This window comes from Haliotis asinina, chromosome 11 (assembly GCF_037392515.1).
Source record: "Haliotis asinina isolate JCU_RB_2024 chromosome 11, JCU_Hal_asi_v2, whole genome shotgun sequence".
Taxonomy (NCBI): domain Eukaryota; kingdom Metazoa; phylum Mollusca; class Gastropoda; order Lepetellida; family Haliotidae; genus Haliotis; species Haliotis asinina.
In genome coordinates this window covers 24,222,886-24,249,441 of record NC_090290.1, presented here as the reverse complement: position 1 = coordinate 24,249,441, position 26,556 = coordinate 24,222,886, and the positions used below count along the sequence as shown (strand labels likewise).

At 37.4% G+C, this 26,556-nt stretch overlaps 1 protein-coding gene across 3 annotated transcripts in view; it reads left to right on the top strand.

Annotated features, from left to right (window-relative positions):
- The window catches only part of LOC137255254 (disintegrin and metalloproteinase domain-containing protein 28-like), a 99,007-nt gene that overhangs the window by 58,026 nt on the left and 14,425 nt on the right, over window positions 1-26,556 (top strand). For all 3 annotated transcript variants that reach the window (XM_067792693.1, XM_067792694.1, XM_067792692.1), the window contains exons 5-13: window positions 4,325-4,407; window positions 10,780-10,843; window positions 18,137-18,191; window positions 20,759-20,844; window positions 23,171-23,239; window positions 23,385-23,456; window positions 23,930-24,096; window positions 24,205-24,286; window positions 24,649-24,736. In XM_067792693.1, the coding sequence (XP_067648794.1) occupies window positions 4,325-4,407; window positions 10,780-10,843; window positions 18,137-18,191; window positions 20,759-20,844; window positions 23,171-23,239; window positions 23,385-23,456; window positions 23,930-24,096; window positions 24,205-24,286; window positions 24,649-24,736 (766 nt within the window). The remainder of the gene's footprint in view (window positions 1-4,324; window positions 4,408-10,779; window positions 10,844-18,136; window positions 18,192-20,758; window positions 20,845-23,170; window positions 23,240-23,384; window positions 23,457-23,929; window positions 24,097-24,204; window positions 24,287-24,648; window positions 24,737-26,556) is intronic.

Genomic DNA, 26,556 nt, shown 5'->3' with positions numbered 1-26,556 from the left:
GTTGATGATGTGTGTGATGATTAATGATTATATCCTTTTATATTATTCAAAGGATGCCAGGTATGGATAATAAACTGTCACTGTTCATCATTTATAAGTAAGTAAGCAGAATTGGAATAGAGGAATATAATGAACAAAATGGTTCAGTGAACACAAATGAAATATCAGAAATTGTTAGATTGCATATTTTATAAGTTGCAATTAGTGCAGTTTATATCAGAATGATTATTTAAAATGTAAAAAGTGAAATGTTGAATGGTATGGAAAGATGAAGAATATGTGCATCTTGCAGGAAGAAAAGAAGAAGTTTGAGAATTGGATGATAGCACAATGGCTCCAAGTCAGTACAATCTGGATGTTATTGCACATGACCTCTTCTCTGACATTGCACAGACTGACATTCCCAAATATCACAAATATTAGTGGTATTGTGATGGCGAACAAAATTCCCACCCAGACTTGTTAACTTTAAGTAAGAGGCTTATTGGCTTGTTTGTCTCGAGTATCTCAGAATCAACCTACCTGTCATGTAAACAAATTTATACTTAATTGTTTGACATGAACAAGTCTCTAATTGGCTGCCAGAAATAGACAGGTGTTGACGGCTGTGCAACATCAGCATGACCATATTTCCACTCTCCCTCCCTGAGTCTGCCAGCTCCATTGTAGCCAAGATGGGGCAGCAGATGTTCCATCATCTTATAGACACATACCTTCATAGATGGAATCTGCCCTCGCACCTTCCCATTAGGTGGCTACCATGCTTAAGGTGCTTGATAATCTGTTGATTAGTGGTCCTACATAGGCCTGTTTTCATTAACTGGTGCTGCTGTACAAAGCAACTTTAGTGCTGTGCCAGTCGTAAGTCTGTGTTATGGTATGGAAGATGCAACAAGATGCCTTAGCGCTAAGAGAGCTTTAAGCAATGGAATCCTTCTCTTTGTTCAAACAATAGCTGACATATTCTCCTTTTGAATACAACTGAATATAAGACAATGCAGTAGAACATGTGTTCTGAAGATATCTTAGTAATCTCTATGCTATTGTTGGTAGGGTGGAATAGTTTGGCCTTGACATTGATCTAATTGCTGTTTTGATTTCTGTATTTCATTCTTTTGGGGCATCAGTTGGTCCCTTGATGTTAGCAATGATCCTGATTCCATTTAAGTGAACATGCTATGGCAACCACATGCCTTATTTCAATATTCAGCTGATCCTTTTTGTTACCAGAGTAAGTTTATGTAGTATTCTAATGGTACATTCTATCCAATTTCCATTTGAACAAGTAAAGGTTTGTTCTCGTGTAAACTTGGTACATTACATCATGGGCTGTTACATTTTACTGTGTTTATGGCATTTGGCTTTTCATGAAAACCTAAGACATTATTTGACATTAGAAACCTTTGCTTAGTTACCTTAGCTACAGGCAGACTGTTGGCAGTCACTTCCATCAGGAGTACACTTTACATGGCGACACACTTCCTGGTTATAGGACAACAAATAGGCAAGACCTCTGTGACAGAATCAAGAAGCAGCACAACCATGAAATGTTACAGCTTTTGCTTCTTTTCTTTTGTTTATGGCCATAAAGCAGACTGGAATATATTGATGCTGTTTCCAGCTCATTAGGGGCTTCTGGTGGTAGAATCTACTTATTATATTTTACATCTTGTGTGGCTGTTTGAAGTGTCTGAAATATCATCTGTGGCATTTTGCATCCAGGGATTATGGGCTGTGTAAAGATACTGTATCTCATACAGAGCTTACTTTCAAAATGTTAGGTCACATGCTGTTTTTCAATTCTGTAGTTAGAAACTTATTAACATTTACGACTGCTTTGTTTTGTTTAGGCATTTACATATCAGTGTTACCTGTGAAAGACTTGACATTCTCAAGCTTTGCCTAAATACTGACAGCTTCTCAGTAAAAGAATGTGTTCTTGAATGCCAGGTAAAGATATTTTCTGTTTTAGAGTCTGTTCAGATCTTCCACATATATGAGCTTTAAATGATGAGTTTCTCTTTGATCCTTTCTGTTTTGTTTTGTGGAAGTTGCTCGAAGAAAACAATTCTAAAAATTAGTCAGTCAATCATTTGTGGATCTGTGGCAAAGAAAACCCCTCTGATTCTTTATGGGGGACAGGGATCAATTTCATGAATTTGCTAAAATATATACCAGTACATCTACATTTATTTCAGCCACTCTGCATACATAGATTCCATTGTGTCCACCTAATCTCCATTTGATATATCAAGTAGCTGTATTGAATGGGCAACAGTGTCAGTGGACTGACTTTTCATGCCAGATTTATGGATTTCAGAATCATTCTACTGAAGGCTGGCTTACTGATGGAGAAAATCATAAAAACACTTTTTCAAACTTTAAACTAGGAAGATTTATTCAATTATGTAGCATCAATCTTGTCCTCTCTGTTGTTGATCTCTGTCAACCTAGAATTTCTAGCCATTGCATCAGAACCATGGGATGTTGAAGTGAAACACAATATTGGTTGAAGCAATGTTTTTCTCTGAATTTCTGGAAAAAAGTTCTGGAAATGAGATATTCCCGTTGTGCTAAAATATTAATGGCATTTGTATTTTCAGATTTTTTTATACACCTCTGCTCATGTTTTCTGATTCAAAATGGAGATGAACATTTCAGCCTGTTCAAGTCAATGATAATTTTAGTTTCTTAAATTGGAAAGTGAGCACTATGCTCCTTCAGATTTTATTTTAATAAGGTAACTTAAATAGAAGTGACAAAACAAAATGCTGAAAGCAGAGTTCATTGTAAAAATATGACTATATCATGAGTTTAAAAATAACTATCAAAATGGTGATGGTAACAGAAACTGTAAAGTATGTTCTTGTCAGAGATCGTATATTCTTGACATAAATTTGTCAGTTTTTGTTAATGCCTGAATCTGAAAATATCTCACTTGTGTTTCTTTTCACACTAAGCCACTTCAGAATCTCCAAATAAAACGGACACTGTGACTGTAAAACGATCTCTCCCTCTTTATACAGTAGGATCATGTCATGTGCAGATATCTGACATGTTAATTCAGAATGATTATGCCAATAAATATGAAAATAGTCCACATTAGCTTCAGTTGAAGAAGCTGAAATAGCTGTTGTCTAGACTGGCCCATAATGTAGCAGTTATTACCGTCAACTTTTATTACTACGGAACAAGAACCTTGCCTTCTGCTGCAAGAGATTAGAAGGTACATGTAACGCCTTATGTGAACAGTCATTCTAAAAAGGATTTGAAAGGAAACAGAAAACAGACAATATTATCACCTTACCTGATTATGTTTTCATTCCCTACTTACAGTGTCAAGGGTATTGACTTTTTCCGTTATTGCAGTACTTACCTTTATGTTATTACAATAAATATTTTCTCTGTTTGAATACATGTTGCAGGGAAACAAATAAGGCATTGTGTTGAGTTATTTCTGTACTTGATATATAGGCAACTTTCATTCAAGATCTAGAAGTACAGATGTTGTATTGTTCTTCATTCTGTTATAAGTTGTTTGGGTGTGAAGAGGTTGGCTGGGACGATAGGCATGTAGTGTCATCCCTTTGGTATACCAGGATCCGCTGTTCTGTGGATCAGTGGTTTGTGAGCATCATCTTCACTTACTTGTTTTACAAGGACCAGGTTTCCCAAAGCTATCGTAGTGCTTTGACTGTTGGAAATTTGTGTTACAATGAAGGAGGTACGACAGTCATAGTGCTGTGATAGCTTTGTACATTGGGGGTCAGAGCAACAAACATGTACCACCACATCTGCATATTCTTGAGTCCTGTGTATGCTTTTTTGGTGAGGTCGCTGGAGTGTCCATGGATAAAGTTGTGTTTTAGATTGTCATTACTGGTTATGGAATCTAGCTTGTTACTAACCTTAGCTTTGTGAACAGTCATCTAGGAAGATAGATCTTTGGTTTGAAAAAGCCTTGATCAAGAGCTATGCCAAAAAATATTCTTCCCCTCATTAAAAAAAAAATAACTTATTTGATTGGAAATGAATCAGTCACACATTTCATGATTGATTCTTTCACTGGAAATTGCAATGAATCCATCTTCAGTCAAATCAGTTAACTTAGGGAACACAGGGAAGACAAGATAAAAAGTTTGCCTTCTGCCTGCTCAAACAAGATGACCTTGATGTGTCATTACTTTTCCAGCACATTACACATATAAAAGACCCCTGGTCACCTGGAAGTTCAAGGACATTGACACCATTGTCAAGAGTGCATCTCATTGTATTGCTGAGGTTATTTCTATAAGTGTCTGTATCTGTCTATTGCCTGTTTCAGAATATCGAGCACTGTTTCTACCATGGCCGTGTCAAGAGGGATGAATGGTCCAGTGTAGCCGTCAGCACATGCAGTGGGATAAGGTAAGCCTTGTTCTCAAATATTGCAAGACTGTAGAGATGTGCATTTGCCAGAGCAGTAGGCAATTCAACCTCTCTTTTTTAAAATGCAGTGTCCTCAGAGATTACCAAACTAGATTTGAATGCTGAATGCCAAATGCACTTCAGTTGATAGACCATCTCTGAGGAGGGACCTGTCAGGGTTAAATCAATGTATGTCATTGATAATAGCTGTTCATATGCAACTCGGTTTTTGCCAAGAATTTCCTAGACATCCCCACATGTATTCAAAAGTGGAATAGGTCCCCAGTAGTGATCTTAATCTGGGCATAGTGGACAGGACCGTCTGCTCTATTATCAGTCACTAATCTACCTGCTGCTGTCAGGAAACCTGTGTACCATCTCAGTTATAGCTCAGTCATTCTGAACAATAACATTATTTTCCAAGACTTTTAAAATATAGGTGCCAGTTAGCACCTTGGACATCTAAATAGGGATTCCCAAGGCTCATGACCCCTGTGACACTTTTACTCAAGGAAATGGCGATTATTTCATGGGACATCCCAAGGGTGAATATTTGGAAGCAGGAGAATTCTAACATGAATATTATCGATGGCTATTGAATTAATTCTCTACATCTCACTGTTAATACCTCTCCTGGGCCCTTGTCTGAAGCTGGTGCTGGTGTCTCTCGCTCAATATATGTCATGCATCTTTCAAGTACAGGCTATGGTTTCCAGAGTACTGAGTCAGATTATGTATTTTATGTTTCCCCACAAGATCCTGGATGTGTTTTTGATCCTAATGGTAGCTTGTTCTCATATTGCCTCTTTATGTTTTTGTTCTGGAAATTAATTTGAACTCTGAATTATCTTGGGGGAGATTTTTTAGATGATATGAAGCACATCACTAAAAATAAATTGGAAAACATATTCTGCATTTCCTTTTCAGAATTTATGTCTTTCATCTAGTCAAATTAAGCTGACCTTTGTTTTTGAACCATTACTAGTTCATTTAATGTTTTGGTTTGCAAGAGGAAATCATTCATCTTCTGAAATTAGTAGGGTTTTTCATCTGTCTATTTATACAAAATTAGGTATGTTTTGTTTTCATAATCGGTCTGGTTTGTCAGATGTTTTTGATTAATTTTACAGGTTACTTTGTCCTTTTTATGCACTAATCAATCGCCTACTTGTTAGACCAAGTTGACTTTTATTTTCATTTGAACACACATCCCAGCTGATCCACTTCGGTAATTACAAACCATTGAGTATCTGGAGGAAAATGTAGCATTAATGTTTCTTGTTTTGTATTGCTATGGCAACCAATGTTGTAACTCACAAAGTAAGCTTATTTCTCTTTAGGATGATCAATTTTCAAGAAAAACAAAAAGTCTCTGTTACAACATTTAATGTGATAAAAGCATCAGGTTAGGCTGTGAACTGTTGCAAGATGTTTTTCATCTTGGTCACCACTGAGATAATATTAACAAGATTCGTGCATGTTTAGGGCAGTCAGTACTTGTCTTTGTCTGATGAAGTATGGCAACATAACTCTATTGTGACATAGTATGTTCTATTAAGGTCAAGCTCAAGGCCAACCTTGCAGACCATAATATGCAAGTCTTATTGTTCTGAGTGAGTGAGTTTAGTTTTATGCCTCACTAAGCAATATTCCAGCTATATGGCATCAGTCTGTAAATAACTGAGTCTAAATCCAGACAGTCCAATGATCTGCAGCATGATCAATCTACGTAAGTGGGATACACTGACATGTCTTAACCCCGTCAACAAGCCAGACCATCCGGTCCTGGTAGTCACCTTTTACGACAGACATGGGTTACTGAAGGTCAATTCTAACCTTGGGCCTTCACAAGGTCATGGTAGTGCTACAACTGTTGCAAGCCTATGTGAAAGTATGGGAGTTACGATCATCTTAGCGCTACGATAGCATTGCGAAACAGGGCCCAGGATCTCCGTGTATCCTCATGGTGTAGATGAAGTGCTTGTTCATGTTCCAGTATTGGGTTACCTTCTTCTACCCAGTAGTAGCAACTATACTGTACCTTGTATGTGAGGTAATCATAGTGACCTTGTGACTACAAACATCCAACAAGAAACATTTTTATAATGTCTCCACATTCTGTTTTCAGAGCAGAATGTTTTTCTAAGTTTAAATGAATTATGTTTTTCTGATAGGTTGGAAAATGTTCCGTTAATGCACAGAGATGGATATTTGCTCCAGAGAGAGTCCTGATAAATTGAATTCCGTCTGAAGAGATATTTTGTTAATCCTCTGGAAAGGAGTTATTCCTTCTGAGCTACTGAGCACAGTTGTCGTCTCGGTGTGATTAAAATACAGTGTTGTGTTTAAAATGGATTAGTTTGTTACTCCAGGGAACCTGTATTTGTTTGACTTCCTCAACACATGCTAACAGAATTCTAAAGAAAACCTTTTTTACGCCATCAAAAACAACTTTGTATTGATTGTAATTCAGACCAAATTATTTGCTCAGGCAATATTGTATTGATTGATGTCACTGAAATTATGCAATAGTGCAGTTAAATGAAAAAATCATTTGGGTGTATATGTTTTCAGACTAAAGACTTAGTCATTAAAAGATAGCACCTTCATATTCTTGGGTATGTTTTAACTTACAAACAGATGGCGACAGGGCCATTTCAACCTTCAATCCTATCATTGAGTCCTTGGGTTGGAACATTTGGAGCTAAAAATCCACCGAAGTTCGAGAGATCTTCTTTTCTTGGTGGTTTGATCTGAGTCTGGGTGCTCTCTAAGCTGTATGATAATGTCAAAATCATTATTGCCATGATGTTCTAAGTTGAAGGTTGGCCTGGTCTGAAGGTGACTGGTTGGTCACCCATAAGAGTGATATCAGTATAGTGTTTTGACAGTCAGATTCTGAAACATCTTTTAGTTTCACCAACATATTGTTTGTTGCAACGTTTGCTTGTGAGTAGGTATACTACATTGCAGGATTGACAGGTGTAGCTTCTTTTTTTGAAGACCTTATTTGTGGTGAAGGTATTGATATTTTGCAGATTTTGCAGTTGTCTTTGTGACATGCATTGTCAACAAAGCTGACAGTTCAACCACTGATTTCTGGTAATTGTCTGGGGTAGGTCAGACAGGCTGTGACAAGGTGATCTTTGCGAGTTCTGTTTCTCCTTAGTACAACCCCCAACTCCCCAGCAGCAGAGACCTGTGACGTCACAATGCGAAAACAACCTGTTATGTCACAAACATCTTTCTCTATATAAAGGCACATGCAGTCACATCATCTTTGATGAGCACACACTCGTATGAAAAGTGTAGCAAGATACACTTTACCCGATCATGCCCAGTGTAGTCCCCCTACTATTGCCAATGTTTTAACTCAGTCACCAGTAGAAAATACAGCTACCTGCTATATCAGTCTCTGTTTATGAACATACACATGGTAATCTTAATTACTGCATGTACTACAATGCCGGTGAAAAACAAATTAGAACTGAAAAGTTAAATTATATTGTCTAGTGAAGTTTAATTGCAAATTTCAAGTCTTCACCATCCAAAGTAATTGTACTCTTACACAGAGCAATATGATAACATATACTTACCCCCAGAAAATAGTGTAACCTATCTCTACAAATTCTGCTTCTCTACAGTCATATATGGTACTTGTTTTGTAAAATACTAACTGACTCACTGAGGAATATTTATGAACAACTTTTGAAGATCTTAAGACCTGTACTATTGACAGGGACAAATTATGATTGTTTGATGGTTAACGTTTAAGTTATGACTAAGAACATTCTTTCTGTGAAGCCTGTCATTTCTTTCAGTGAGAATTCCTCGTCCATTTGCCAGTGTGTTGCATATTATGGATAATGATGTGATTATTGTAAAAAGATGGCTTTGAATCAATACGAGTATTTTGTTAGCTACATGTAGTTGATCTCTCCAAAGGAGGACACTGCATTTGTGGTTCCAAACAGGGGGCTTTGTGGGACAAAGATGAATGTTCAGTTGACTACATTGTTGTTTTATACTTAGTGTTGCCTGTAGCTCTTTTGGTGCGCCAGGATTTCAAAATGTCCCGAAAGGATCATTGTCTAATAATCATATAATTTTAGCACTGACTTCGATCATCTCCAGGCTGCTCCTAATAAAATTTGAAAAGAACGATAATCTCTGTCATTGTCTCCTTGATAAGGTCTTGTCATCCTGTGATGATTCCACTGTTGGAGAGAGCCCTGTTCTCCATGTTTGTCATCTGTGATGAGTTTTGGGCAGAAAAAGCCCCCAGCACCCTGTTTTTATCCTGGGATGATTCCAACACAGAATGGATCTCCAGTACTCCATGTGATGACTCCAGACATGATGCTCTAGTACTCTTAGCTACTGAAGTGAAAAAGTTGTCAAACTCAGGGATTTGGGTGATACTGTGTCATCATCATTTGACATCATGGAACATTGTACCCAATGTGCAAAATAGCTTCCAGAATTGCTTGCCAGTCAGGCTAGCTATACCTGAAAGTTACAAGCCCTAGAAATAACACTGCTGCTAATGTGATGAACATTTTCATCAGGCCATAATCTTGCATGATATAAAGCCATATGATACCTTACCAAGTTGGAGAGAGTGATATATTACAAAATGGCCTCATGAAAATTCACCAGCCAGTCGGGACTGTGGTGACTGTGGAGATTTACTGACCTGACTGGATTTTTACTAGCCACTGACGAGCAGGCCAGTGGCTATTTGCCACGGCAGGCCAGTGGCTGATTGTGCCTGAAGTCATCAATGGCTAAGTCTGTTACATGGTGTTATTACATGTTGCATAAACATCAAAAGAATCAAAATTTACACATGAAAAGCATACATTTCAAATCTACAGTGAAGAATGAAAATATCTACACCTTGTGAGTCACTTGTTTGAAGGAAACTCTATGACTACCATGCCCTCCCCAAAAGGCCCTCCTCATATTGATTGCTGATTGTGATGAAATACACATTTTTAACTGACACGTGTTCTGTGTTTATTTTCCCCCCTTAATCATTGTATTTACTGTCTAAATCCACCTAAAACACACTAATCATTCAGAGCGGACCAGTCAGAGTCAGATATTTGCATTGGGACATGAATTGCCCAATCTGGAATGTTTGGTCCATTGGAGAAATGAAAACAGAAGCACAGTGCAAGTTCAAGTAGAAAATCAATTTTTGAAACATTATTGTTGAAATTAATGTGATGGATATCAACACATGCTTCCTGAATACAAGTTTGGAATATGAATGATAGGAAAAAAATTGCCAACTCTTCCAAAAATACAAAAATCAGATGCATTTGCTTACCACATGTCTTATTCATGTAGATACTTTATTGACCGATTTAATGTGGTTGTCTAATTTATGTCTAAAGTACATCAAGATTCTGATGCCCAGTTTGACAGTGTAAGATAGTATGGTGTCATCCTTATGATGTCATGATGGTATTGGGATGGTAGCATAGCCTGGTGGTTGAAGCTTTTGCTCGTCACACTGAAAGGCCAAGTGTGATTCCCCACATGTTTACAGTGAGTGAGGCCCATCAGTTTCAGTTTTGATGTTTGTCATTTCGTGTTAAGGTATCTGTGTTAATGTCAAATAATTTCCTGACACTTTTCATATTGGTTATGGCTTGTATATTGTACATAGAGGTATTCTTTAGTTATCTATAATATCAAATAGAAGAATAAGGTGAGCTTCAGAACCTAAACCTATTTAGCAACTCTGTTGGCTGAGTTTATGCAAATATAGCCAAATAGAACTTCTTGTCTCAAGATGTTTCTGAAATATGCAAGACAGTAGTTTGTGATAGTGTCAAACGTTCAGCCAGTCTGCTGGTGTAGTATGTTCACACCATGTGCGCTGTCTCCTTGAGCTGTGATAATGTCATTGCATGACGTGTCCCAGGAGGGAATATTGTGACATTCTTGTCTTCGGTCACATTGATTTTAGAATTGTAGTTTTTTGCTTGACAGATAGTGTTGTCTGTATTCAAAGATAGCTTCTGTTAAAAATTTACGTTTATGACTGCTGGAAGGGTCATCTTGATGAATTATTGTGGGTAAATGTGTTTTAGATTTAAAAAACAGTGAGTGAGTTTAGTTTTATGCTGCACTCAGCAATAGTCTAGGTATATGGCGGCAGTCTGTAAGTAATTGAGTCTGGACCAGACAATCAAGTGACTATGACCAACTGATACTATTACAAGTGATGTCATGGTGCTTTATATATAGTATTGCAAAAACATTTACTTATTTATGTGTTTTTTAATACATGGAAGAACTGATGTGAAAGAACCATATGTTTAAAAAAATGATATGTAAGATATATTCCATCTGTTTCAGGGGTGTCATTCAAATGCACAATGAGACGTTTGTGATTCAGCCACTTCTTGGGGGTGATGAAGGTGTAAGTATGGCCGCTTATGAAGAACATCAGTTCCACTGCAGACAAAATGGTTTCTGGCACTTGTAGTCAAACCTAGGCCTAGACTTTTGAAGCTTTGTTTAGCACTAAGATAGTAGTAAGTTAAAGTCAATATATGGCACTTACAACTATCTTAGTGCTAAGAGAGCTTTGAAAATCTAGGCCCAGGAATTTAGTTCATGCACAAAGGGAACATGTGGCACAGTCTACTGACATGCTTGAAGTAAGTATCTGTATTGTCAAGTGACAAGTATAGTATTCCCAGAAATTATTGAGAATCATGTTGCGTCATGTAACTCATTACGTTTATTAACTTCTGGCGTTTTACTTACATCAACATGTTAAAACATCATGCTTTTACAGTCTCAGTCTTGTTTTAGTACTTTGTTAGACCTCCTCGCTCAGCAATGCATGCCTGAATACGCCTAGGCACACTACCTATCAAAGTTTGTAGGTAATCGTGTGACAGTGTATCCCAATGTTGGACTACCTCGACCTTCATATCTTCAATATTTCTCAGTCCCTTTTGGTTTATTCTGTCCTTCATGACTCCCCACACAATCTCAATTGGGTTTAGGTCTGGGCTGTAACTGGGCCAGTCTAAAACTTGAACATTTTCGCCCGACAACCACTGTTTTGTGTAGCGCGCAGTGTGTTTTGGGTCATTATCATGCTGGAAAATCCAATCATCTTCATACAGTGTTTGTGCTGTCGGAAAAAGGTGACCATTTAGAATGTCAACGTATCTTTCTTTTGTCAAGTTTCCCGTGACAACACACAATGGCGTCACTCCGCGAGCCGATATGCCACCCCACATGTGAAACTTCAGGCTATGTTTTGGTAGCTGGTAGATAGGTTTGACAGTATCTTTGGTCCAAATTTTCACACAATTAGGGAAAAGCCAAACAGAACTTTCATCCGAAAAGAAAACATTATCCCAATCTTGATTTTCATGAGCCCGAAACCAGTTTAAATGTTTTTCCTTTTGTGCATCTTTCATCAACGGCGAGGGAATTCCACGTTTTTTCACCCAATTAAGTCTCTGTAATTCCTGCCTAACTGTTTCATTGCATACCTGAGGACTTCCTCTGCTAATCATTTCATTTCTGATGTTCTCAACACTTTTCAATTTGCCCGTACTCACAATCTGCCCAAGTCTTCGGCGATCCACAACACTGAATTTCCTAGGCCAACCTGCCCCTGCTTTGTGCTCTAGCCCGGTTCCTGTTTGAATATTCTTCAAAGTTCTGTATACTGTAGACAGAGGAATACCATGTCTACAAGCTAACACTTTAGCATCAGCCTCACCCCTTTCAAAATCATCTAGAATGAGCTTTCTTTTCTCTCTTGCTGTAAATTCTGCCATGTCAACACAGGAAGCCGTCTGCTCAGACAAGGGAGATAACTCTTGACATAATGAGCTGCCTTCTAAGCCTTCAAGAGTTGTCTCCCTTATTTAGTATGCTTAGTGCATAGTGAAAGCCCTTTTTCCAATCTTAGCATCATTAGAAAAAAAACAAAGATTTTCTCAATAATTTCTGGGAACACTATATATGTATGAGTGTTCATGCTGCAATGGTGATTTAAAGGTTCAGCTATCCGCATGGTACCTCATGTACCTAGATTTTTTAGGCTTTCCTAGTGTTGTGATGTTCATAAGTGCCATACACAAACATTAACGAACTACCTTAGCTCTAAGAGAACTTATAAAATCTTGGCCGAGGATTCCAGGGTCTACAGCAGTTTCAGCTGGATCTGAACTGTCCTGGACTACCCAAGTACATATTCAGAATATGATTTTTTACCTCTTTTGGAACAAATCCCCAAGTGTGAGATGGATTTTATTATGTTTTTTGCAGTCTTTGATGATATTTAGATTTCTGCATCATCTTTCGATTTGACAGATATTAACTGAATTTGAGATATCAATATTTTCTTGCAAATCATAAGAGCCAGAAACTTGTAGAAGGTAGAAATAGTTTTTTATGTCTTTCTGAAAACTTTTGGATTAAATCTTAGGAGATTGAAAATATGGAGATCAATACTTATTTCACAACTGCAGATGGTGTCTCATCAGATCATATCAAAAAAGAATCATCAGTATGTGTTTCTGTGAAGTTGTGGGAAATCAATTGATTATTTTTGTCTAGTTTAATAAGCCACACCAGAGCTGAGGCTAGTCAATAAGAGTGAATTTACTGAATAGGAAGGAATCACTGATTGATTGACTGATGGATACTGACAAGGTGACATCAATGTCAGGGAAGGATCAGTTAGTTCCTGGTTTTGTGATGCTTCAATGCAATGCATTCTCTGTTCATCTAGTTTAGAAATCTGCCTCTTTTGGCATTAGTAATGGCAGATATATCTGTTTTGAAAACAGTAAAGATGGCTGTAAACAAGAAATAGACAATTGTGTCCATTGTCTACATCTGCAGTACCTGTTTTCATGTTGTTTAGTTTGCTTTTCTTGTAGACTATATGAAATCAGATAAAACCAGCAAAACTATGCATACTGTATATGTTACTGAGTTTGTATTTAGGGCTGGTCTGAACAGGTTTCTGCTTTGTGTCCTTGAGTGAGAGAAAATAAACATAATCTTTACACTATCCAGAAAGAAAAGGTTGGCATCCTTTCAAAAATTCAGAAAAATTCAGTTTTAGTGGGACATAGGTGGCCATGCCAAAGCAGCAATTAATGCCAGTCTTGTAGAAATTTGTGAGGCCATGACTGTCCTCTAGATTGTACTTCCTTGATGTTGTTCAACAGTGCAAGGAACATCAGCCTGTATTTGATGGATGATCATTGACCTCCACCGTCTGTCTTATATAAACGACAGTTAGAATAGTGGGAGAAATGCTAAGGTCTGATCAATATAGAATTTTGTTCCTGACATATGAGGCAGCGTTGGAGCACTCTGACTTGGCAACCGCGGAAACTGTTGAGTAAGACGGTAATTGTCTGATGTTACAGACTTCAGTGGACATTATCTTTTTCATTTTCTACCTTGGGCTGAGCTGTCTGTGCAGTTTAGGTCTCCAGTACTCTGTACACATCACAAAGGAGGATAGGAGTAATGTGTGTTCATGTAAGATTGGGGCGGTTGGGTAGCCTTGTGGTTGAAGTGTTTGCTCATCACACTGAAGATCTGGTTCGATTCCCCACAGAGAGATACAATGTGTTAAGCCCATTTCTGGTGATATTGCTGAAAGTGGTTTGCTTATGTGAGATCAGTGGTTATGCTGTGTATTGAAGGGTCAGTTTGACCAGACTTGATACACTGACCCTGTAATATGACTTCAGTGCTATTTACTGCAGCACAAAGCAGTGATAACTGTCACAACATTTTGGCCTCTGAGTTGTAAATTCAAAGATGCACAACTGTCAACACAGACATTGACTTTAGAGCTGTCTGCACAAAATGACATTGATTTCAGAGGTATCTTCACAAAACAGCTGTTACGAAGCCTGTCATTTCAGATACTGGTATCTGCTTTGCAGAGTTACTTCCCATGGGCTTGCCAGAATCCTGGTTTGCCTTGATTGTGATTCTTGGGTTGTCAGCATTGTACTCATGCCTGAGAGTTTCCTGAAAGTGGCAAACATATAACTCCTGCATCACTTTTGGGATGTCCTTCACAGACATGCCATGATGTTACTGGACTAGCCTGAAGCAGTATTATTGCAATATCAGTACAAAATCCTTGTCAAAAGACATTGACGTCAGTGTCCTCACAAACAAGATGGACTTCCAAGCAGAAAACACAAACATTGACTTTTACAGCTGCCGACACAAAATGCTATTACTGGAATACAGTTCAAAGCAATACTAATCTGAAGTCACTACAAAATACTTATCACTACTGTTTCCTTACAAGTGAAAACATTACATGTTATGGATTGAAATAGCAACAGGGTTGATGGGGGAAAGGTTCATTCTTCCTCATCAGTGAAAACCCCACGAAGCAAGTCTAATGACAATTCAATATGCTATTTCAGTCCTGCTCATCTCTGTCATCTTTCTATTGATGTGGTTAGGGAATTACACACAGTTCTAATGAGAAAAAAAGGATGAATGTTTTACTGTGTGGTTCCATTTCATTGTGTTCTCGATGACAAATCTGATATAATATAAAGTATTGACTCCTCATAACATCCACCTTCAATACATGTCAACACAAGCTAATTCACTGTACCACCTTTGGCTGTCTTTGTGCATGTCTGTGCAGAAATTGACAAATTCCAATGAAATGAGCATGGCATATTTGGTTGAGTGACTTTGGATTTTGGACATAACCACTGTATATTAGATCTTCAAAGTGCCAGCACAGCTTCTTGTCATACGGTTGATAAATTAAAAGACACTGATGTATATTTCTTCAGATATTTCACATACTGATGTTTTTGACTGAAATTGACAGCCTAATATTCGGCCATTCTTTCATATGTAGATTTTACAGATCTAGCCCATTGTATTGAAGTCAACAGATATTTATGATCAGGGATCACCTGAAACTGGTGTAAATAACAGGGATCATCACTGGTGTAGTCTTGTAGCATCCTAGGCTATGTTTCATGTTAATTCTCTTGTGCCGCCAGTGCTCTCTAATTCAGTAAACGGCATGAAATAAACGTGAAGGTAATGACAGGCTGACCTAGGGCGCTAGAAATGAACATGAGACTAGCTGATAACAAATAAACTGGATAAATATGGAAAGTGTTTTGAGATCTTTCAAATTTGATGTGACCCCTGCCTCTGGACAAATTAGTTTGGTATTTTGTCAGTGCATGAATGAGAGATAAGACTTCTTAAGTATTCTCGTCTATTACAGTTAGCGCTCATGAAGTCTTCATGCGATAAGGATGAAACATTGATTTCAGGTTCACGTTGATTTATCTCTTTAACATATTCGCTTTTGCATGATTAGGTTTTCCATGGAAGTCTTAAATCAGCACTGGATAACTTTGTAATATCTTTATACGATGTGATGAAATGTGTTGAACATAGCATAGGATATGACAAAATACTGTGGATAATATTCATAAGGGATTTAAAGGGCTTAAAGTTCAGTCAAACTGACATTTCTTCAAAGTTGATCTGAGGTGTTAAAAATCAGTGTGTTGATAAGTCAGAGTTTATGGTATATGGTGTGGGTTGTGGAATCATCCCACAGATTACATGGTTACTGTGTTAGCTATGGTCATGTGAACTAAGTGTCCACCCACCCTGATCCATTGGTCCTCTGTTCAAATCTCATCAGGAGACTTTATGAGACATGAGACTGAATATATATTAGTTCTCAAAGATGCACATTACCCCAAACACATGGCAATTACATCTTTATTCCATACAGCACACTAAAGGCATGAAATATAATGAAATTGGAGACACACAGTTAAACAAAGACTAACATTTGGAAAACATGACTTTGATGGAAAGAAACAGCTCCATTTAATCTTAAAAGGGTCCCAAGTGAGATCAGGGATTAAGAACCAGTGGAAAATTATGACTTGCTTCAGTTAATACAATGGCATCACACTGAGTGGTTACTGAGTGGTTTCTGGAAGAGAGAAAAATTGTTCAGAAATTGTAAAACAGACCATTAGCATAGGATTTCCTTCAGAGTTCAGTTCTTGTGTCTCACAGCCCCTGAACAACATTATTTTCCCTTCCACCCAAGCTTCCTGCAATGCATCAACCCTGAGTGAAGCTAGATTTTCCATAGGTTCTAAATCATTTGGCTCATTAGGGGTCCTTTTCAGTTAAAATCGAATTAACTGTGCCTATTATAGTAAAGTGTATGAATATTTAGAAACTAAGTGTTTGTCTAGATTTAGGATCGGTTTATAAATTGCTGCTGATTTTTGGGTATGTTATTTGTATTACATGGCTGTACAGAAGAAGAAAAAAAAGATGGAAAATTATGAGAAAAAGTGTAGAATGGAGGCCACTGAGATCGATGGTTGGGCAGCCATGTTTTACTCAGACTTGACTTGAGTTTTTGTACTGTAGCCTTACCCTCTACTTAGACATCAACCTTACAAATGTGATGGTTGAAATATGTCTCTGTTCACTAAGCAGTATGGCTAGCTAGTAGGGGTGTTGCATGTTAACTTTCTCATATCTCATGAGGCTATTTGGCATGTATGATTCTAAGGGACCCAAGAATGAAATTCTAGTACACACTGATACTCCTACTGGGTTAAAACTTGAGTGTTTTGAGCATTCTATAGAGGATGGATTTGAAAATTATCCATACAAATCAATATCATTATGCCCTTCAAAGACAAGAATAATTAGGAATAAGCAAATTTGATAGCTTTTGCTTCTAACTTATCATGACATTCGAAGTTCAGTTTAATAATGAAGCCTTCATATTTTTTATCTTATTTTTTACATGACATTGCACATTCAAGTTCTAAGAATGAAAAACTCCATCTTATATTTATTTTTTTCATGACAGCTGAAACATTAAATAAATGTTTATGTGAACTGCACTTTTTCTAATAATCCAGGCCATTTGTCACCATTTTGATGTAACTGGTACAGAGCAATCCACCAGAGAGCTGTTTTCTACAGATTGCAGTAGAGAGGAATTTTCAATATGTATCCCAAGAACACATTTATTATTTCTCATTTTGATAAAGATCTGGAAACGGTTAAGGAGCAGAATGTTTGGGCAATCATCTGTACAGAACGTTTCATCACTGCTTCAAGTGTAACGCTTGGTTTACCGCTATAATGATGGTGTTATAAATATCCGAGACTTCATTACTTTAAATGTGGGTAGCATTGATGGCAGGGCTGATAATAGAGGTTACACAACTCTCATATACAACTAGATAAGACCTGCTCTTCCATTAACATCTATTGATAAGACTGAAATGGATGACATAAATGTGATTCCTAACCTTGTTCAGACTGATTTAAGAGAAATGTTAAATTTGCTTAAAATATGTTTGGTTGATTCTGGATACAGTTGAGGTACATTGGATATCTGATCATCTGATCTTCAAAGCAGTTTTTGTACTAGGATGATCATATCTCTTGTACACTGATATGATGAACTTCACACTAGCATATAGTTAAGTTAGCATTAATTTTTGCATGTAACTCGCATTCATTTGCTCGTTTGTTCCTTCATTCAAACAATCAAGCATAGTACATTGCATTAAACAGTGATGAAATGTATTCACCAGTGTTTTGCAAACATGACCACTCCACCAAGTCTAGTTAATGAATCTTATTAAGTCGGCTTGTTTGTTTGTTTCAGATGGAGCACCCCCATATTGTTTTCAAGGCATCTGTGTCTCACAAGGAAAAGTGTGGTGAGTTAGTTGTCCACAAGATTGATGACAGTGATGGCAGTGATAGAGGTGTCCCTTTGGGAGCTCTTGCAATAGTGTTCAGAAGGGGCTCATGTTTTGACCTTTCCGCAGTGTAGATTTCCTTACATTATTCAACATGGTGACATGGTTATGGAGAGTTGGAAGAGATACCTGTGGCTAGTGTCTGATCTATATTTCCAACAATTTTCTAACCAATAACCATTTATGCTCAGAATCTCAGTGAAATTTCAATAAACTTTTTAAATACTTACTTGTTGTTGTATCACTATCTGACTGTGGACAAATACAATGCTTTCCTTGTGATGTTCATTGAATTCATTACTTATCAGACATACTTGCTATGAATATAAAGTACATACCTCTTATATACTGTGCAAAAATAGAAATGCAAAAGTTGTTTTTCAGATGTATAATGTAAAATATAAATAATCAACATATCATATTAAGTTGCTCAAATTTGTCACAAGTCATTGTCATTGACAGAAGCTCATCATGGTGCACATGAAACTATTACATGTCAAGGTGAAGGTCATCTGTTCTCAGGATTGATTTGCCGGTCATCTGTCGCCACTATTCAGATTATGATTTGTGGCCTGGGGAATGTTCAGTATTCTTCCTTTAGGGTTTGCCCCAGTTTTGGAGGTTCTGTATTCTGTAGTTCCTCCTTGTCAGTCTTTTCTTTGTGAGGTTGGGTGTTGTCACATTGAAATATGTTGCACAATGGAAATTAAGTGTAGCAGAAGATTTTCAGCTGTGTAGCATGTAATTGCCATTTACATGTCCCAAGAGTGATTTACGTTTACTGGCTAGGGAGAGGGCAGCCCACAAAACCCTAACCACCAAACCTGTATCTGTTTTCCCCCCATACTTTATTCTACACACAGATCACTCCCAATGCATGCAGACGGCAGAAATTTAGAAATTTATCTTTGGTATTTATTTTATTCTACTTTTGCAGAGTACATATTTGCAGAGTATGTACAGTGCATCTAGTTTTTGTTATTTACCCCATATGTACATGTTTAATGCAAATAGTTAAATGAATTTTCAAAAGCAACATGTTATCAAACATGTCTGCCTGTTGTATCATGACTCTTGCCAGAAAATAAACCAGTCATCAGAAATATCCGTATTAAACATAGCTGAATTCCTGGCTGTACACTGTTGAAAGTCACCAAAAATATGAAATACATAAATATTTCATTTTTCCAACCCAGTGAATGGTTCTTGACTTGATGATTATGAAATGTATGAATGTTTCAAGTGTTAGTTTATGAGAAAAAAGTGTCTGAGAGACACACTTTCAGAAATGTTTCCTGACAGATATCAGACACAATTGATTCTCATAGTTTTCAGACTTGATGGATTCTCATAGTTATCAGACATGATGGATTTTCAGTTATCAGACATGAGTGATTCTCACAGTTATCAGACACAATTGATTCTCAGTTATCAGTGTTCACGAATAGCGTCTGACCCTCTGACAAATCCGACAGATTTGCCAATGGTCAGACAGAAGTCCCCAACCTGCTGGCACCAGTGTCTGACTGAATATATTACAATGACTTTGTCTGAAGTTGTTATTTGTGGCATGTGACACTTGTTCACTGTTTCTAAATTTATGTTTATAATGTTTGTCATTATATAATGTTAAGAATTTCAAAGCCAATAATGAGAAATGTTTTTAAATGTGAAATGTGTGTTTAATTTAAATCTGTGGGTCCTGTGAATTTTCAGTGGGTCAGACAGACATCTGAAACTTACAGGACCCAGTGTCCTGTTACTGTGAAACACCATTCGTTAACACTGAGTTATCAGACATGATTGACTCTCACAGTTATCAGACATGATTGATGCTCACAGTTATCAGACATGATTGATGCTCACAGTTATCAGACATGATTGACTCTCATTGTTATCAGACGTGGATTCTCAGTTATCGGACATGACTGACTCTCACAGTTATCAGACATGATTGATGCTCACAGTTATCAGACATGATTGACTCTCACAGTTATCAGACATGATTGATGCTCACAGTTATCAGACATGATTGACTCTCATTGTTATCAGACATGGATTCTCAGTTATCAGACATGACTGACTCTCACAGTTATCAGACATGACTGACTCTCACAGTTATCAGACATGATTGATGCTCACAGTTATCAGACATGATTGATGCTTACAGTTATCAGACATGATTGCTGCTCACAGTTATCAGACATGATTGACTCTCGTTATCAGACGTGGATTCTCAGTTATCAGACATGACTGACTCTCACAGTTATCAGACATGATTGATGCTCACAGTTATCAGACATGATTGACTCTCACAGTTATCAGACATGGACTCTCAGTGTTATCAGACATGATTGATTCTCACAGTTATTAGACCAGTCAGAAACTTCCCCATCTTTGTTGCTGACAACACCGGTAACCAGCAACACATCATCATGTCCTGACATTGCGTGTATGTTATAGCAGACGTGTTATAGCCACATCAAACGATGAAATGAATGAGTTTCAATTTTGTTTCATTACAGGTAATAGCCTAGGCCAGTGGCTGCCATTCCATGAACTTCACAAAGGGGAATTTGAACGGAAACTCAAGTATTTACGAGCAGTCAGGGTAAGTTCCAAGCCCTGAGATAAGATTGCTTGATTAATAAATCAGTGTTTGATGTTGTCTCAGGAGAGTCTTAGATGGTTGTAGGTGGTCAGATGAGGGATTGGAAAATAGAGGGGGAAGTTAGTGAGATGTGGAACTGGAGTTTCCTGTAAAACGTGACAAGGTTAGCTAAATGACAACATGATTAAGGACAGAAATAAAGTGTGACCAAGGGTAGCTAAACACATGGTGACCAGTGGTAACAAAATACAGACTAACAAGGGATGGCTAAAATACAACTTGACCAAGGGGAATGAAAATGCATGAGAATGATTAGCGGACTTTAGTACAGACTGACTGATGTAGGTTAAGTATTTTACATGCTAACCCAGAGCAGCTGATATAGAGGGTGACCGAGGGTAGTGTGTGTACCCTCTGTAGTGAAACACTTTAGTCACTCACTCTTGTTTTTTGCATAGAGTGATGTTTTGGTGTAGATTCTTACACCACTATCACGGAAGAAGTTGTCACACATGAAGTTTATGCTTCATTACTGACTCACCAACTTCTAGAATGATCAAACAGTTGCCCAAAGGATAGCTTAGATGACAAGGCCTCCCATGCCACCTGCAAAGATCAGTGTTGACCTGATAAGCCATTTACTGCCCAACTTCACAAGCATTTTTATGTAGTCCAAATGTTAACATTTCTATACATCAGTACATTTATTCATCCATATGTATGGAACTAAAATTCCTGATCAACTAGTTTACTTTGGGATTCTCATAATGTCCACAAAATTGATCCTGCTCAGACAATTTGATTTGTCCAAAATCAGTTTTGGGTATGAACTGTTTGATCCTTGTGTCAGAACATGTGAGCCTAAGGCCATTGATTCTGTTCTAGGATTAGTTGGAGAGATATGTCTGGACATCTATCTGAGGGATATATCATGAAACGGTGTTAGTTTCTGCCATGCTCTTGATTGGACAGGGTGCACAAAGTTCATTAATATTTCCCTGTGATGTTGGTAGTAAATTTTGGCTTGATGTAAATTGCTGTAAGGCCGGCATGGAGTACTGTCGGTACTAGCCCTTGATGTTGCTGATAGATGTGAGGAGGGGGCTTTGTTGTCTGGAGATGTCAATAAAGGGGAGATAATCTAGCATGCTGTTTGAGGCAGATATTAAACAACCACAGCTGGACAATGAGGATTAATTGAAATAATATTTAATAGTTGGCTACTATAGTTTTTGTGTTTTGATAACATTTATGACTGTGAGAGATGTTGAGATTTGTATTGGGCCACAGAGCAGAAAGTTTCAGTTATGCTTAAATATTAAGAAAGTGTATTTTTACTGAAAGGAAGATATTCTCTGTGTGTGTAAACTACAAAATGTCTGTGATATTGTGCGTTGACATTGGTGCAGCTGGTGGTTTTGTGGGCAGTGGTTCACCAGGAATCAACCCCCGAGAAGTACTAGACTGTATTCTACCATGGCTATGTGAAATGCTCAATTATGTTTGGTTAGGTAATAAAATCAGATGTGTCTGATTTCATGCACTTTAGTGTGCAGGTATACAGCACTGTGACACAACTTCAGCTTGACCACCAACATGACTAATATCAACACAACAGATGTGATTGAAATGATGATAAAACATTTATTAAAACTTGAAAAATACAATATACGATTTTTCCTCCATAATAATGAGAAAACTTCACTATCATATTACCTTCTATTATTGAAATATTCAAACTCAATTACAATACACAGTGCCAGCATTCGTCTTCCAATGAAATTTAGAGACTGTCAATCCAGTCTAACATTCATCTAATTTCAAAGTATGTTTATCTCCTAACTGTTTTAACAAAGTGTAATCCCAAATATGGCATTTGTTGCATGTATAACAGCAGGCCTTCAAAACAAATGCTTGAATGTAGAAGAACAGGGGTTAAAACATCCCATCGCCCAATGCCCGGGACAAGTCAGTTTTCATTTCGGGCAATCAAATAATGGTATCTTACTTGCCCGTGGAATGCTAGATGATTTATACTTGTGGTTTCAAACTGCAGATAAACTTGTATTTTATTTCATATCTGCTCATAATGTAGCTGTTACATTTTGCAATAATAATAATAGAGCTCTCGTTCTTTGAAATTTATCACTCTTTGATAAATAGTCGAGTAAACATTAACATCAAACATTGTGTCAGAAAAATTAGGGCAAGTGGAAAATTAGTCAGGGCAAGTTACTTTCTTGCAGCCACTTGCCCTGTTGGCTTATAAGAATAAATAAAGTTATACAAGATGATGGTGATGATGAATGTGTATCATTTGTTTCAGTATCAGAAAGAGGCTGCTCCACAACCCCCGAAGACATTGAAACTGGCCATGGTTCTTGATAAAGCTGTGGTAAGAATTCACTTTTTCACTTCATTATCGCACATTGATTTTATACAATTTGCATGACTTTAGGTTACAAGAAGAATAAGTAACTGTGTTGAGAAAAAGCAATTATGAGATTATCTTATTAACAGATATCTTGCCTTTGTTTCAGTACCTTGGTCTTAATTTATCACAAAGTGAAATGACAACATATGCTGTAGAAATTGCCAACATTGCTGATCTGGTAAGATTGTGAATACTTGTGCTCATTGGTATTACTGAAGCAATATATATCTCCTACCAGGGGCTTTCCATGTTAGTCAGACATGCTTCAATATACATGTACCTGGAATGCTGTTCCGCAATTGACTTTGTATTTGGTAGAATCTGCATACCCCAAAACTGGCAGGCAGTTTTTGCACCGACATTTTTTTGTCTCCATCTTCAGGGAATTCTTCATACATTCCCTGTTGTACACATTGGAATGTTGTCTAGAACTATACTCTCAGACAGGTGTTGACAGGAACTTCAGAATGGTAACCTAGGTACCTGCATGTATATTGACTTAAATCCTTTATGACCTTCTAAAAGGGAAATATTATTTCACTTTGCTGTGTGTGGCTCTTGGTAAGGATCAGTCAGGAAGGGTTTTGGTACACTCAAGTGGTATGAGACCCCTTCATCCAATGTGGATAATGCATCTTTGTGTTCCTCTAGTACTACCGCCAGCTGAACATGAACCTGTCCTTGACCTACCTGGAGTACTGGAACCTGGCCGACCAGTTCCTTGTCAGCCCCAAGCAGCGTGAGATGCTCATCAAGTTCATGAACTTCAAGAAGGTGGCACTACAAGGAGCCAACTTCGACATTGCATACTTCATGACGTAAGTTCACAGTTAGATTCCCTTGTTGTGTTTCTGCTATTTTCCTGGCTTAATAAAGACATAATCCAAGACAAGACTAATGTTTTGAACTATATTGCGATGTTCCAGTGGCATAGAGCTTGAAGGAAACGCTGTTGGAATTGCTCTCCCTGACTCAGTGTGTACTGACAGAGCTGTTGGCATCAGCAAAGTGAGTTACATATTGTGATGATTACATGTTATTTGTTCCAACAATTACAGGTAAAAATGTGTCTGCAAACATTGTTCTGAAATAAAAACTGAAGATATTTAGAACAGTTATGGCCAAGCAAGGCATTCCAGATGCAAAAGTAAATGTGTTTCTATATATTTCTGTACTGCTGGTTTGCATGAATGGTAATTCTAAAGTATGATTCAGTTTGCTTGATTTACATTTGTTCAGCCGTCAGTGTTCATTTGTAAATCACTTCAGGTATAAATCTTTCATTAACATTGTTCTTCCCAAGGTTAATGAAATTCCATTGGCTTTTCATTTCTGAGATCTGTGAAATCCACTGCCATTTCATTTTGCAGAATCCTAAACCATTTGAGCCCCAGCAAGCAGCCACCATCTTGGCACATATGATCGGACACAATCTGGGCATTGAGCATGATGAAGATGGTAAGTGAAGTAGTACAAGAACTGATACTCACTCTCTTTCACACATGGATGTTAAAATGTATGCTATCCTAATTAAGGATCTTTTACCCCTGAGAAAACCCTTCACTTTCAAGACCTTCACTGATCTTTTCTTGCTAGATATGAAACATGATTAGTAAGTCACCTGTTCTTGACTATTTTGAGACATTGCGTGTAGGCTGTTGATTTACTTTGAAAAGCAGTTTCCAGATCCACATACTTCCATTGAGATGGATGAGTGAGTGAGTATGGTTTTATGCCAGTTTTAGCAAACTTCAGCAATATCACAGAGGGGCACACCAGAAATGGGCTTCACACATTGTACCCATGAGGGGAATCGAACCTGTGTCTACAAGTTTGACAAGCCAACACTTTAGCCACTAGACTACCTAACCACCCTACTATGGATGAAACAAACCAAATGAGTAGGATATGTAACATGTTCTTTATGTCATGATAAGTCTGGAATATTGCTAAAGTGCAAAAAACACAACACACTCGTTTAAGTTTGAGCAGCTGCATTAAAATCCAGTCTGCCACTCTAATGTGTTATCTCTCTGCATTAAGACCTGCAAACACTTCCATAAAAGTTTAAGGTTAATTAATGGCAAACTGGTCACTTTAATTTAAAGGAAGGGTTCATAGATTATTACAGCAATCAGCTTTCAAGAACTATTGATTTTCATTTCTATGCTTTGATTATAAAATTCCAAACGTAAACCCCACTGTAGACAAATACCCATGATGATACACTCAGTTCATGTAGACATCATGGTGCTCTGAAGTACCAGGATGTGATGAATATCCAAAACAATATTGTATTGACAATACAGCTGTAATGTTACTTGTTCAGAAATCCTGGATTCTGTTCATTGGTGAGGTACAGAAATCAGATACGTTTGTCTGATTGTTTTTCCTACTTCTAACTGAGTATGAAGAAGCCTTGATGCTGTCTAGCTGATTAGAACTTCACAACCCGACCTGATTGATGCAAATGTTATCAGATCTTCAGGCAGATAGGTATTGTATCTGCATAGAACATTTAATATCAATAATGATGGTCATGTCAGGCAAGAACAGGTGTCACTGAAAATTGTATTTATCTTTAAACCTCACTTGTATTTGGTCAAGCAAAGTATACTGCAAGATGACTTCATCTCTGAAGTGTTAAAGCTTTTGCCAATCACTTTGCACATGTCTTATTCAGCAGGACTTTTGGGGCATTGCTTGCATTGATTGATCACTAATGGAATAGTTTAGACATCTAACAAAGCCAGAATGAACATTCTGGAAGTTTTAGAAAAACTGTATTTCAATCTCAGTATTATAGAAGCAAAAATTGTTTTTGATTTGACAGAAAGGAATAATTTATAAGACTTGGACATTGTTTTCAGACTGTCAAAAGAAAATGCCTTTAGTGAAATATATACCTTAGAGTCATCTGAAGCTCATTTGCTCAAAGCTGTTTTGAGAAACAGTCCTCGTAGTTGTGTACGAGTTTTTGTAGTGAAAAGATTAAGATTGTTTTTGTGAATTTGGATACAAGAACTTTCTGCATGGATGGATATGTTTTGTGCTGTGGATTGCAACATACTTACAATGACATATTATGCACGTATTTTGACAACTTACTAAATGACTGCAATATATGTACCTATATTCTTAGATAATTTTCTAAATTCAAAAACATGTTACATTACCTTTTCCACTCAACTACCTAAGTGTAAGAGGGTTCAAAGTGATTGTAACATCACAACACCTGTAAGTCATAGTAAAAGTACAAGTGACAGTACAGTTGAGAC